We start from the raw sequence: 14,786 nt of genomic DNA, 5'->3' as shown, positions 1-14,786 counted from the left end.
TCTTCGTAGCCCCGCTGCACAGTGACTCAGTGGCAGGTTGAGCCCACAGCGCCATCAGCGGCCAGAAGGATAAAAGACGATGATGGAAGAATGGAAAACAACAAGTAACTATGTGTACATATGTACATAAAGCAAGTATGAAGTAAAGAGATCACATGTAGATTGCCACTTGCACAGCAGAAAGACCAGTTTCACCGCATTCATATGACAAGATTGCAATCAGTTAGTTTGCACTGCAGCATGGACAGAACTACCTGTTATTAAATCCAGTGAGGACGAGGGAATTAATATTACATACAATGTTACATTGAATGACTGCCGAGCAGCCACAGCTACAGCACCATCCATCAGAGTCCAACAGATCATCAAAAACACCCAAAACTCACTGGTATTTGGTTATTATGCCATCTGCTTTCAACGACTGCCCTCAAGTGGTTGAAATAAATCGTGAACCGTTAAACTACACAATGCAGCCTTTTACACTGTTGGTAATCGACTTTAGCTGAGAGATTATGATTGCATTAATTCGGCTGTTACAGTACAAGGTTGAAGGTAGAATAGGTTCCAAACATGGAACTGGTGGTTCGTGGGCCACATGTGGTCTCTATCCTCTTTCTGTGTGGCCCATAAGACACTTTCAAGTTTTCAAGATTTACAAATGTTTGGAGGAGGAACGTTATTATATTTGAAGCAGATATCAATTATTATGACACAACCACACACACACTCACTCAGCACAGAAAGGCCTAGCCCAGATTGGTTTGTTACTGTTTTCTTTTTTCTTTTTACTTTTCTTTTTCTTTTTCTTTTTTTTTACTTCCCCTTTGTGGTCAAATAGCACAATCATATCTTGCCCTCCAGGTAAGGGGGACATTTTTGTGGCCTTCATAATCAATCATAATAAGACTTACATGGAGGTGTATGTAATGATAGTTACAGTAACTTCACCTAGTTGACCTTGTGTTGACCTTCACGTGGCAGACCACATCTGGAAAAGACTTTACAGGAAAATGTAACTTTCTCTCATAAGGTTTTCACTGAATATTATTATATAATGATATTAATAATTTTCCAGTTTTGGTATATTTCAGGATGCTGCCGCATAAAATGATCCTGAAGAAAGGCCATTGCCTTTCTTGATTTCGGAGTAATGGCTGTGATGCCACCTCACACTGATTTCTCTCTTGTGATAGGAGCCACGGGGCCTGTGGAGCAAACCCTCTTCTACAAAATGTCAAAACCTTAATCTCTTCACAAGGAATCTGTGATGTCCGTTCCTGTGGTTACTCTGTCATGAGGGGTATGTTGACTGTGTTTCTCATCCCTGACATCAGGGGAGTCACAATTTTTTGTTCAGCAGCCACATACAGATCAATTTGTATCAACTGGATCAGACCAAAACAAGCATAACTTAAAAATACCAAAATAAACACAAAACACGTCCCCCCCCCCCCCCCCCCCCCCCCAAAAAAAAAAACTAATTAAAAAACAAAACATTAGATATTGAATTTGTTTCCATTTTAAGCATTTCCATTCTTTTAATTCTGAAGAAATAAAAGTGCAATCCGGAATTCTACAATGACCCCACTGTGTGTCTCCTGAGACTAATGTTGGTAAAAGCCTGTCTCTTTCTAGGATAAATAATCTCTGTAGCTTTTATCACACAGTGAACATCGTAGTATACCTGTTATGTTAATGACATTTCACGAGCAATTAGAAATTCAGGTTTCACTGCTGCATCATGCATCTTTCAGTTTCAGGTCTCTCACTGAAATGTTGCGACCCCCAGAGGATACATTTGAAACAACAGTTAATTTTAGGTTTTCTAATCCCACAGCCATAGTCTATCATCTTGCAGGCTGATTTTTCACCTGCAAGCTTCCTATTTGAGCCCCTGCTTTGGATGATTCTCAGCAGAGCCAAAAAGCAAGAGATTAGATAAGATTTACAAACTGGTTTACCATTGAACCATTGGTGTTGCAGATCAACTGTGCAGCAACTTGGTCTATGTTCCATTTTTTTGAACAATAGAAAATACACAACGAACCATAACTTGGAAAATACATGTATGTGTGTGTTTTATGGGGAGTATAAGTAGTAGACTATAATTCCAGTTGAAATAAATATTGAAACAAAGAGTTGCCAAAATGTAGAATTTTTGATCACAACATCTCAGGGGTTTAATTCTATCATCTAAACACAGCTATTTTCAATCGATCTGTGCCCTCTGTTTAATGCAACATAATCTCCCTGTAATTGCTGCAGCATCTGTTGACCAGGGCAGGGTTTTACTCTGCTCTCCACACATTGTTTGCCCTGATGAAGATGGACCCTGACAAAGATCGAAAATGCCTCGATGGGAGTTTTAACCAATCATCTTAGAGTCGGGACACTCTAACAGTTGCCAGTGGCTCTGGCTCCCTAAACTCCTCTAGTTTGAGTCCATAGAAACTATGGCCCTTCTGATAATAGACACAAATCAGCTGGTAAAAGTGTTTTGAAAAGTTGTGTCTACGTACAGATGGGAGAAAATTTAATTTGATGTTGATTTTCAAGCCAGATATGCTTTTAACTTTCAGACAAATTGAAAGATATACCTCGTGTATAGTCATGTTAATTAATGTTAAATATATGTGATTGAAATAAACGAAAATGAACTAATCAGACTTTATTTTCCACATATATCTATCTTTCATATTTATCTTTTTCTTTTTAACAGAGAGCTTTGTTTGTTTCTTTCACAGTTGAAATTCCAAATGGCAGTGACTTTGTGTTCATCCTCCTCAGAAAACATTCAGTGTATTGGAAAAGAACAACCATATCCGAGTAAGCGCAAGACTGAAAGAAATTCCATTAAGAAGAGGAAAACAGACTTTGCTTTATAAGAGTTTATTTAGCATGCAGTCTGTGCATCTTGCACTTTAAGCACCTCCTTTGTTTCTAACATCTGATAGATCAAAATTAGTATTTTACCTACACAAATCATTTTTTAGGACTTAGTTTTGATAAATTACCAAAAGTGACTCAAAACAAAAAGCAAACTAAGATTACGGTCATAAGGGAGACATGTAGATGAACGATCTACATACTGATGATTCACAAATGAAAAAAAAAACAAACACACCCAAATTTGTAATCGGTGAAGTGCGACCCAAAATGAGAAGCAGTCATTTTTACAAGAATAGGTGTGCCATGTTACATTAGAGTTAGAAAACTGAAATAAAGTCTCCTGTGTCCGCATTTCTGATGGGTTTCATCTTCTGGTGCATTGCAAGTCGTCCAGTGTGTCTGATGGGATGCAGAGGGAGATCAACTGAGGTTCCTCAGAGAAAATGAGACACGCAGCACCTAAGGATGCAAAAAAAAGAGAGAGAGAGAGAGAGAGAGAGAGGATGTACATATGTATGCACATAGGTTTTAAATAGTAGATTGATAAGAACATTCACATTCTGAAAATAGACATTGACACTCACAGGAAACCTTTGCCACAACCCAAAGGTCCGAAGAAGAGCTCTGTTGGGAGGCAAACCTTTCTGCACACTCCACTTAGACTGGGACAAGACCAGGGGAAGGATGCAGCCTCATTTCCAACTACTGTAACAGATGGACAACACATTTAACCACAATCAGTAACTACATCTGAAGAAGATAAAAACAAGGTTCGTAATCCCCCTACAGAGTTTCAAGAATCTGAGGAAATGAAAAGCAAAAATATGCAAACACTTACCATTAAATAGTAAGACAACCAAAAGGGCCCAAAGAGCCAAACGATAGAAAACCATTCTTGCTTCTGGTGGTGTTGCTCCAAAACTGAGGCTCGAGGCCAGGTCTGTGTGTATTTTGGCCCGGAGGGTGGAGTGAAGATAATTTGCAACAGCATACTGGTCATTGGGCTTGAAATGATAGAATTATCAGCATCTTTAGGAGAACATGGCTTTCTTAATTACATTTAAGAAAATCACATCACAGTGCCAAACTCATGACCAGGACTTGAGAAAAGAGACAAGCACGGCCAAGAAAACTGCTTCTTTGTTCCTGTCTGATTTAAAACACATGCACATTCCTATACTATTTACTTTCTGCTGAGAGAGAGAGAGAGAGAGAGAGAGAGAGAGAGAGAGAGAGAGAGAGAGAGAGAGTTTTCCCATGTACTACCTCATCCACGTCCCTGTAAGATATAAAGCACATTTGTGATAGGATTTAATTTACTGAACATCATTAGCCTTAACATTCTTTTCTTTTTTCCACCTGAGCATCAAAGAGAAGTTTCTAAGAAAGGATCCAATCCAAACAGTGTTTTAAAATAACTTGTGGTGTAATCTAAAATGTACCTCTGGAAAGTAATGTTTGGAAGCTTGTTTAAAGTTAAACTTGGCCATAGATGAAGTGTCGTCAGGGGAGAAGTCTTCCATTGTATTATTGCATCCTGCTGTGTTAGTTCGCATATTAGTTTGCGTGATTCAAATGTTACAACATGCCGACAAAACCAGCCCCAGTCTGTCCTGCGGTTTCTTGCACAGTGATTTCCTGTGATTCAGCTTGTGTCTGTGGGAAGGTAAATACATGCAAACTTTTCTCTGATGCATTTGAATCCGTTTAAATTCTATTGTTCAAAACTATTTTGGTTTGATGTGTCAAACTGTGCCTCCAATACACCGCTCAAAACAAAGTTAAAACGTATTTGTAATACGTTACTGTACTTGTACTTGTCAGATATCTGTTCTTTCACTTTAGTATTTACTTTCCTGACAATATTATATTTACAAAACAACTCTGACCAATGTTTGTCCTTTTGTTGTTCATCTGATGATGATTCAGAGTAACAGTGAAAGTTTCTGAAGGTAATAGTTTTCTCTAATGAAGCTGGTGGAAACGATACAATCACATCAATAATGGCCAAACACATTTTAACATAGTTTTGCTCAAATTGAAGTTTAACCTGTCACTGATAATGATTACATGAACTGTATCCACCCTGCTGGTATTGCAATAACAATAGTTATAATCTGTTTCTCCACATGCGCCTACATGCATGTGCATCTATGGTATTTAAGGTTCCCTATGCATGAGAAATATGGATTATTATCACTACAAACAAACAAAAGCAACATAAAAATGCAACATTTTTGAAGCAAAGTGCTCCAGGTTAAGTTTTTGCTTATTTCAACACAAAAGTTTGATTGAATTTCACTAATGATCTAAATCAATTATTTACTTTTTTTTTTAATGTTACGTTTCAGGCAGCAGTGGTTTCTGTGATCAGGGACCTGACAGAGAAATATAGAACCAAACATGCTTACAAAGATTTCATGTGTGTGATTTGTATTTAATTGTGTTTAGGGGTTTGAATAGTTGGATTAACTTCCCTCAAATGAAGAATGTAACTTGTTGTGATCGATGTTTCTGTGGCCTGTCAAGCTTTTAATTGCTGTGTTTTTACTTGTATTCACTTCCCATTGATTATTGTTAACTACTTTACTATGGTTCATGCTTTTGCCGTCGGTGGAAATGTGCATAGTGACATAAATTAAAAATGAGATGAAGAAACCGATGAGTGAATGAGCTGCAGTTGTGTGTTGCATTATCTCAGAGGTCACGAGCCAGTCGGATGCAATATGTTGACACAGTGTTGCATCAGTGTTTTCCAAAGGGAAGTCATTACCGTCTTCCTCTCAGCCCTGGAGTTTATTCTCCAGGTGCTGTCCAAAGAGGCCTCACCTGGAGGAAAACAGTGGCGTCTAATTGCTTTCTAGAAGAAACGAAAAACAAAATGGACTAATGACCACTAATGCACCTTCTCTTCTTCCGTAATCGTGTTTTTCTTTCTGGAGACCTCGGTAATAAATATATTTCTAAACATATAACACATATTGGCTTATTTGACTAGAAGATGTTTGACACAAAAGGTTTCGACTTCTGAAATTTAGTAGAGATAAAAGCAAAATTAAAGAAACATTTGAACACAGAACCCACTGTTCTTTTACAATTCTAATAAACTGTTAATTTTTAGCTTTTTATAACAAGAAGAGCATGTTTTGCTTGCAATTGTTGGGAACCCTTTTCCAGAAGCTGCTCAGCAAAATAAAGCAAATGTATGTTCTCTGACGACTGTTCTCAGCTCGACTGCATTAGATCCATATGAAACATATTAAATGGTTACAGCAAATGAATCTGGATTTGGGGGGGAAATACCTCACAAAAGAACACAAAGTGCTGTACACAAAAATGTATAGCACAATAAATACCTAAAAATACAAATGAAATGAATAAAATAAAAAGAATTATTAAAATCTGTCTGATGTGCAGTGGCAAAATATCCCTTAGTTTAGATGTCGTGACTGAAAAAACTCGATCCCTGGAGCTTCAGCCTGGTTTTAGATAAACATCTCTGCTAAATCCTGAGCCGACTTTAACCAACTTGCTAAAGTTGTCAAAAGTTGTCAGACATGGTAAATATCATTTTGTTTTGCATATTAGGAAAAATGCCTCCCAGGAGTTTCCCTGATGTGGATAACACACCCGATATTCCACATTCATGAGAGCAAACATGTTAAATGGATGGTGTGTTTAGGCCCAATGCCTCCCTCAACTGAAACTGGATCCCTAACTTTTATTAAATCATAAATCTTAAACATCTAAATCTTTAAAGGGACAGTATGCAAGACTGAAGTAATGCCACCTTGGTACACTGGATGGCAGTATTGAGTCGCAGCTTCAGCACTCATAAAAGGTCTTGTTCATACTTGTGTCAGACTTCTGGACATGCACATCAGCGGCACCTCACACACTCACACACTCACACACTCACACACTCACACACTCACACACTCACACACTCACACACTCACACACTCACACACTAAACTAAACAAAACGGAAGCAGCTACAGTTACTGTGATGTGAAAGAGTCTGGTCTCTGTCTCTTACATGTCCTCAGTTATTTCCATGTGCAGAAATGACCAAGCATTAAAAGTCCTGTTCACATCTCACTATCGGCATTTTACGATTTCCTGGAAAACCAGGAGGGTAAACATCCGGCAACCTTTAGACCTTGCAAAAAAAAAAAAAAAAAAGTAATATATATATATATATATATATATATATATATATATATATATATATATATATATATTTATATATATTACTTTTTTTTTTTTTATATATATTTATATATATATATATATATATATATATATTTATATGACTATTTATTTAGCCACAGTGTAATGCTGTTATCTTCAAGAGGAATTCAAGAGGAAACATTTCAGGTGAAAAATCGTTTCACATCCTGTCAGTTATGAGATTTAGTCTCTTTTTACAAAGTGAAGGTTTTCTTCCAGCATCATCATACTTCAGTAATTACTTTTACTAGATACTGAGTGAGAAACGCTCACTTCAAAACACTTCGAGCTTCCTTCTTTTGTTCTGGGGGTTTGTATGGGAGAAAATTTGAAATGTAGTTATTTATTCACATTTTCATACTTCTGACCCGAGACCATGCACACTGTGTGCACATTTCTATGGGGCCAAATTTTGCTTTAAGCGCCAGTGTGGCCTGGAGCAAGTCTAGCTCACATCAACACTCATGATGATACCAGACAATAAATAGCTCAAACAGTTTAGTTAGGAGTGAAGAAGAGAGTGCAGGATTAGAGAGGGACAGCTCAGGGTTGAACAATTTAGCGAAAAGCGTGGGAGGCCAGGATGTGGTGGTGAATATCGTGGACAAGGGATGTTGGAGCTGGGGCTGCCAGGTGGAAGAAGAGGGAGAGGGCAACCTCAGAGAAGACTCATGGATCTAGTGAAGGAGAACATGTAGATGTTTGGAGTAACAGCAGAAGAGGCAGTGGGGATATGCAGGCAAAAGGTTATAGTGCATTCAGTATAAGGGATACGGTTGTATTCACCTGCAGGTGGTGCTGCTTTGGTGGATTTTATAGTTGGATTAATAATGAATTACCGAGGATAGTTTGAGGTTTTAGGTCATTACGCTCACCTCCTGACGTGGACCAGGCCCTTGGTGCAAACATTCCACAGCCTCCTCAATGCTTGTTATCCAGCTCCAATAATGCTCTGACTCACACCTCTTTGTTGCAACCCTCTGAAGCCAAGGAGGCAACAGGCCTTCCACCGCTTAGTATCTGTTATCTACAATAATGTGTAATAGTGTGTCGAAAACAATATTAATGGAAGGGAGGAATGCCTAGACGGGGAGATGTAAAGTGGTTTGGTCGTCATGGAAACAAGGGACATCAGCACAACACGAGCCCCACCAGAGTCATGTTAAATAGCTGCACAAACTTCTGCTGCACACTCAGCTGCAAAGAGAGGCGGATGGTCAGGTACAACAGTTTTTACATGCATGAGATATGTCAGTGAGCTCTGTCTTCAACGTAGCTTTAAATGCTTTATTGAACCCTTCACTTTGGTTCAGTGCTGCAAAATTAATCGCATGATTATGACATACATAACGTTTACAACATGTATTCTTATTGTGATAAGTCGATTAGTTTTCCTTTCTATATCTTTTAAAAGTGAAAAATATGTCAAGCATCCATCATGTGAAATTGTTTTAAAATGCTTTCTGTTCTCTTCCACAGAATTAGTCTGAAGCATGGACAACGCCACAGCAGTGACATTTAAAATGACTCCATATGAGTCCATGGACAAGTACAAGCATGGCATGTTTTGTGTATTCTTTTTGCTGTATCTCACTGCTATAGTTCTGAATTCATTGTTCATTTCTGTCATACACCTGAACCCAGAGCTGCATCAACCCATGAATGTGTTTGCGTGCATGTTATCCATCAATGAAATATACGGCAGCACTGCTTTGTTGCCCGCAGTTATGGTGATACTGATGTCCAACACACGTGAAATCAGTGTGAAGTGGTGCATCGCGCAGGTCTATTTCCTTCACACATATGCAGGTGGGGAATTTTGTGTGTTGGCTCTGATGGGATATGACAGATATGTTGCCATCTGTTACCCACTTCATTACCACAGCAAGATGTCAAAATCAAAAATATGCAAGCTTATTGCCCTGGCAGGTCTGTACACGCTGATTGTGTTTGGGTGTTATTACTCGCTGACCTTACAGCTGAGCTTCTGCGGAAAAGTAATCGCTAAATTGTACTGTGTGAATATGGAACTGGTCAAAACTTCATGCTCAACCGCACCCTACATAAGCATTGTGGGACTTGTGATACTGCCTTTTTTTATCGTCCCCCAGTTGGTGATGATTCTGTTCTCCTATGCAAAAATTGCAAAGGTGTGCAGTAAGTTGACAAAAGAAGCTCAAATCAAAGCAGTTAAAACGTGCATCCCTCACTTGCTGTCTTTGTTGAATTACTCCATCGGCTCTTTGTTTGAAATCATCCATACGAGATTTGAGATGAATCGTGTATCGGTTGAGGCACGGAGCTTTCTGTCGTTGTACTTCATCATCATTCCACCTATTTTAAACCCAGTGTTGTATGGAATTGGCACTCAGATAGTACGAGTTTACATGTTGAAACTGTTCGTCAAATACAAGATTCTGCCAAAAAAGCTGGCAGTTTAAGTACCGTTATAGGAAAATTGTTTATTCAACATTACTCTTTCTTATAAAGAATAAAGGTGCTGTCATAAACGTAAAAATACAGAGTTGCTGTCCTCATTTTGACTTTAAGATATGAACATCAAATATCTTATGTTGGAGAAAATACTTGTTAAAGACCTGTTTATTGCAGATTGTTTTGACTCTTTTTGTTTGTCACTTTTACTGGATGACTGCCGATTGTACTCACTACGTTAAATGTTGGTTTGGCTTTCTATCTATCTATATCTGTATAATGAATTCTGCTGAAAAATACTGTTAATTTTAGTCTTTTAAAAATTATTATGAACAGTAAAAATTGTGTGTCACCTTTCTTTTATTTAAACTTTATGATGATGAGGATGATTTTTTTTATTTTATAAGCTTAAAAATTCAAGGAAGCAATTACAAACATACAAATTAGATGGTGACTGAATAACAGAAATGAAGGATGGTAACATTTTAGTACTTTTAGATGCTGTGGAAATTAAAACATGCTCAAATAAGGACATGACCCGATTGATGAATTTCACCTTAAAATCTGTTAAGACATGAAAAAAAAAGTACACAATATCAAAATACCTATGAAGCAAGTGACAAAAGAGGCACGGTGGTCATATCTACCAAGCTTTGTTGTCAATGATATATTACACTTTAGGACAGGAATACTAGAAAAGGCCAGGCGACAACATTTTGTAACATTTCTCGTAAATTCATTGAGGAAAATATTGACAATTTATGGACATTTTGAAGCTATGGATCATAAAATCTGTGCAGTTTCAGCTACTTTTCTATTTTCTGACACATATGTCATTTAAAATGTACCTGCTACATATTGGTATTACTTGTTTCGTTATTGTGACTTTCAAAAAGTCTTGTCTGAAATGTTTAACGGTTCACTTTCAAATATTTTAGCGAGTGTCCTATAAAAGGTTAAAAGAGAGAACTACAAAAGGAGAAACAAAATGCATACTGTGATTATATTTGTAGCGTCTGGTTGAGCCACGCAGCTTCATTAAATCAACTGGCTCCGGTAATGCTACATTAAGAGGATATACCAAGCGCTTTCAGCTCTTGGGGGGACTTAGAGAAGATTAAATGATTTATTTTACTTTGGGATCACACTACAGTAGATGCTGCAAAAATGTGTAAGGAAAAAATATTTGCAGTCAAAAATGTCTCTGTTTTTTTTCCCTATTTTTGCTGCTTTCAATTAAATAAAAAGTGAATTTGGACCAGAATGTGTAAACACTGAGGTTGAAAGTGTGTTATTAACTGTTAAGGAGGATTTAGTCTACTTTTCTGTGGAGCCTTAATTTCACAGGTTAGGAAGAAGTGAGAGAGAACAAGCATGAAAGGAGACGGGCTGCTGCGGTGCGAGTGGGTCGAAGTGTATGTAGTAATTACAAAGTCATGAATCAAAGCAAAAACAAAGAGGAAGCGAATAACCAGTGTGGTTTATTGTGGTTCGCTGTGATTCCAAAAATATTGTAAGAATTTGGCTCAGCTGAAGCAGAGATGTGAAGAAAAATCCATCAAAATTCCTGATGAAGGCCGTGCAGGCCTGATCAGCCGTTATTGCTGCCAAAGGAGCTGTTCTCTAATCCAGGATTTATATTTTTCAGCAGCATTGTGAATATTTTACATTTCAAGAATGACCATAAGGCCAAAGTTAGAATTAAATAATGTATTACTCTGGTAGTATTAGACTGAGGAAGTTGTATTTTGTCACAATTGTGACAAATAATTTTGCAGTCGATTCAATCAGAACGGGAAAAAAATTAAGAATTTGATTTTATTATGTTCTGCTGTTGTACTTTTAAATGAATATAGTAAGTTTGCAGTATCACATTGCATTAAAATTGGTTTGTGTGTCTCCATCATGTCTTTCACTGTATTTATTTGAGTATCTTATGAGAAACAAAATCAGCTCAGTGGACAAACACACTCATTAGTGGTCATTACGTTACATCCCAATGGAAGCAATTATTTCCGTCAACAAAATGAGACCATAGCAAACCTGTCAGTGGTACCTGGAGAATAAATGACCTCAGCGTTGACATCAGTGTGAACACAGGAAACAATATTGACTGGCACATCAATAATGTTGAGAAATTATTTTACAAAATACAGGGAATTAGTTCCATTTATTTCTTATTTATTTAATTCTGACAATCATATCTAAATCGGGCAGTCTTCCTTTTAGGAAGAGTTCAAATGAATTTAGCCACAGTAATGGGACTCAGGAAATCCAGTTTTTTCAGTGCACTGTCATAATGAACAGTACATTCAGTGAGGCTGTTCTGAATTAATACCAGCGACTGCTCAGATTCTAAACTACTATTTCCATCCATCTTCTTTACAAGTTTAATCCAGACTAAGCCAGTGGAGAGCTGGAGCCCATCCCTGCCAAAACCCAATTTACATCCAACAGATAAGATGCAGGGTAAAGAAATATACTGAAGTCAGCTTGCATCAAGAAGTTGTCATATAAGATTATTTACAATCAAAACAAAACAAGGTTTTCATTTTAAATTTTAAAAACTCAATCCAAAGAAATGGCTTGCTGGACTGGAAGTTTAACTTCAATTATACTTAATGAGAAGTGAAGCAAGAACTGGCATAATAAGAATTCTACATAATCTTGCAAGATCATTTTTTAATGTCAAGGTATGTAATAAAAGACGTCATGAACTCACCTGGATCAACGTTGGTGCAACTGTCATTCAACTAGTGAAATTAGTTTTTTTGCCACTTTATCATTGAGTTTTAACAGATGTGAAACTTCTTACTACTTTTTTTCTTAATACTTTTGGGAAAACGTGTTCCATCTGTGGACTTCAAAAGTATTAAAGAAAATGATATTATTTATATATATATATAAAATCTGTTCATCTGTCAATTTTAGATCCACTTGTAGGTTCTGTGAGTTCATTGGTATGTGAGTAAGACCACATGACTCCCCTCCACAGAAGAAGAAGTATAAAACTGCAGCAGAAACACGGCTGCAGTGCAGTCAGGGTCAGGTGAGCGGTGGCTGCACTTGAAGATACAACTTCTTTCATGTCAGGTTTCTGGACTGACCCGGCGTCAACATGAAAAATTTGACTACAGTGACCTCCTTTTATTTGTCTGAATTCTCTGGAATGGAGGACCTGAAGTCGTTGTACTTCTGCGTTTTCTTCTTCATATACATGAGCATCATTGCAGAAAACGTTGTCTTGATCAGGGTGATCTATCGGGAAAAAAGCCTGCATGAGCCAATGTATGGGCTGTTGTGTAATTTGGCTTTAAACAGCATGTATGGGGGCACCGCCTTACTGCCAGGGGTGCTGGTCAGTGTGCTGTCACACTCACACGAAATATCTGTGTCATTTTGTCAGGCGCAGGTCTACGCCATACACACCTACGCCATCATTGAATTCACCATCCTGGCAGTGATGAGTTATGACCGATACGTGGCCATTTGCCATCCACTGTCTTATCATACAATCATGACGGAGAAGTTTGTTAAACTCGTTGTTTTCATGTGGTTTTACCCTTTGCTGGCATTTGTCATTGTTTTAATTGTCACCGTGCAGCTGCCATACTGCAGGAGAACCATAGAGAAAGTGTACTGTCTCAACTACCTATTAGTAAGACTTGCATGCACAGATACATCAATTGTTAATGTGGTTGGGCTGGTGTCTGTAGGTTTGTATACAGTGCCGCAGCTTATCATGATCTTTTACTCGTACGCACACATCCTGAAGATATGCATGACAACATTCAGAGAATCCAAATTTAAAGCCCTGCGGACTTGTACCCCGCACCTGTTGTCAATTGTTAACTATTCCTTTGGATGTTTTTTTGAAATAGCACGGGGCCGATTTGACAGTAGTCACATGTCTTACCAAACCAAGATGTTTATGTCTCTTTACTTCTTGATATTCCCTCCCCTCCTCAATCCGATCATCTACGGTTTGAGTATCCAGATCATCAGGCTGCGGCTCCTGAGGCTTTTCAGCAGAAAAAGCAGGCAAGTGCAAATAAAGTAGCTAAGAAATGTGATACTGTTCTGCATTTAAGGTGCATGATGTTGTTAAGCGCATGGGGCTGTCTTTCCCTGTTTAGTAATCACATTATTCAAACTGAACCCTGACCAGCTTGAATTTATGTCGTGCCGTGCAGGAGTCATAATGAGACTCAGTCTCTTTGCTTCTCACTAAACCCAACGTCATATTAGAGGAAGTGTATTCACTTTGGGGTTTTTTCTGTTGTCTCGCTTGAAAGTAGAAATGTATTGAATAACAAAAGATTGAAATACATCATGTTTGTCATATACACTTGTATGATGGAGTTGTATCGAGATAAAACTGAATAATTTAGTTTGTCAGTTATGTCTACAGTCATAATACACAAACTAAAAAAAGAAAAAAACTATTCTGATTGTAATAAAAACGGTCTACAGATGACAAAACATCAAACTTTCGGAAATATTCAAACATTTTGAGATACTGTATTTTGGTTTTTTTTCATTACCCTTAAGCTACAATTATGAACAGTTAAACAAATAATAGAAATACTTCATGTTAATGTGGAAGAAATGTCTAACTTTCACTGAATTGCTTTTTTCTTTTCCCACTGAAAGTTTCAGTTGCAGGTGAAAAAATCAATGACATACTTTTTCTTTTTTAACAGCTTTCTAACATTAATACATGTTATAGTGTTGTGAATGAGTTACCTTTCACTTTTTTATTGATCTATACTTTGTTATATACTGTGTCAATAATCTGTTAACACGTTCATATTGCTGTGTATTAAAACTATGATTCGACTGTGTTTAAATATTTGTTTCTTGTTTGCTTTACTTTAACTGACGAGTTTCGCTTGTTGTCTGAAGGGTTGTTTTTTTGTTTTTTTTTGTAGGATTTGCAAATGTTAATGAAACCCGTCTGAGACATAACTTATTTTCAAGACACTGAAACAATGATTAAACACAATAATCCAAACATTTTAAATGTAAAGGCCATTATTATGGGATATCATCCATAGAGAAATGATACTTACAGCTTTAAAAAAGCTTTGCGTCCTCTGATTTAAAATCGGGTCTTTCTTTGGTTTCTTGAATAAGATGGAAACAAAGATCAAATAAAACATGGGATGCATTTGAATTTGAAGAGAAATAAGTGTCACAGACTTTTCAAGAAAGAATCAACAATGTGTGAAG

The 14,786-nt window shown here is 37.4% G+C and overlaps 2 protein-coding genes across 2 annotated transcripts; both read left to right on the top strand.

Moving 5' to 3' along the window:
- Positions 1-8,614: 8,614 nt before the first annotated feature.
- On the top strand, positions 8,615-9,562 carry LOC308121847 (olfactory receptor 52E4-like; the record flags this gene model as incomplete). Its single annotated transcript, XM_080483373.1, has 1 exon — positions 8,615-9,562. One exon carries the CDS (start codon positions 8,615-8,617, stop codon positions 9,560-9,562), a length of 948 nt encoding a protein of 315 aa, XP_080339499.1.
- Positions 9,563-12,672: 3,110 nt separating this feature from the next.
- Positions 12,673-13,614, top strand: LOC308121846 (olfactory receptor 52E8-like; the record flags this gene model as incomplete). The annotated part of the gene is made up of 1 exon (XM_080483372.1): positions 12,673-13,614. One exon carries the CDS (start codon positions 12,673-12,675, stop codon positions 13,612-13,614), a length of 942 nt encoding a protein of 313 aa, XP_080339498.1.
- Between the last annotated feature and the right edge of the window lie 1,172 nt (positions 13,615-14,786).

This window comes from Lipophrys pholis (assembly GCF_963383615.2).
Source record: "Lipophrys pholis genome assembly, chromosome: 16".
NCBI lineage: Eukaryota > Metazoa > Chordata > Actinopteri > Blenniiformes > Blenniidae > Lipophrys > Lipophrys pholis.
Note: the sequence above shows the minus strand (reverse complement) of the source record. Positions and strands in the feature narration are given on the sequence as shown.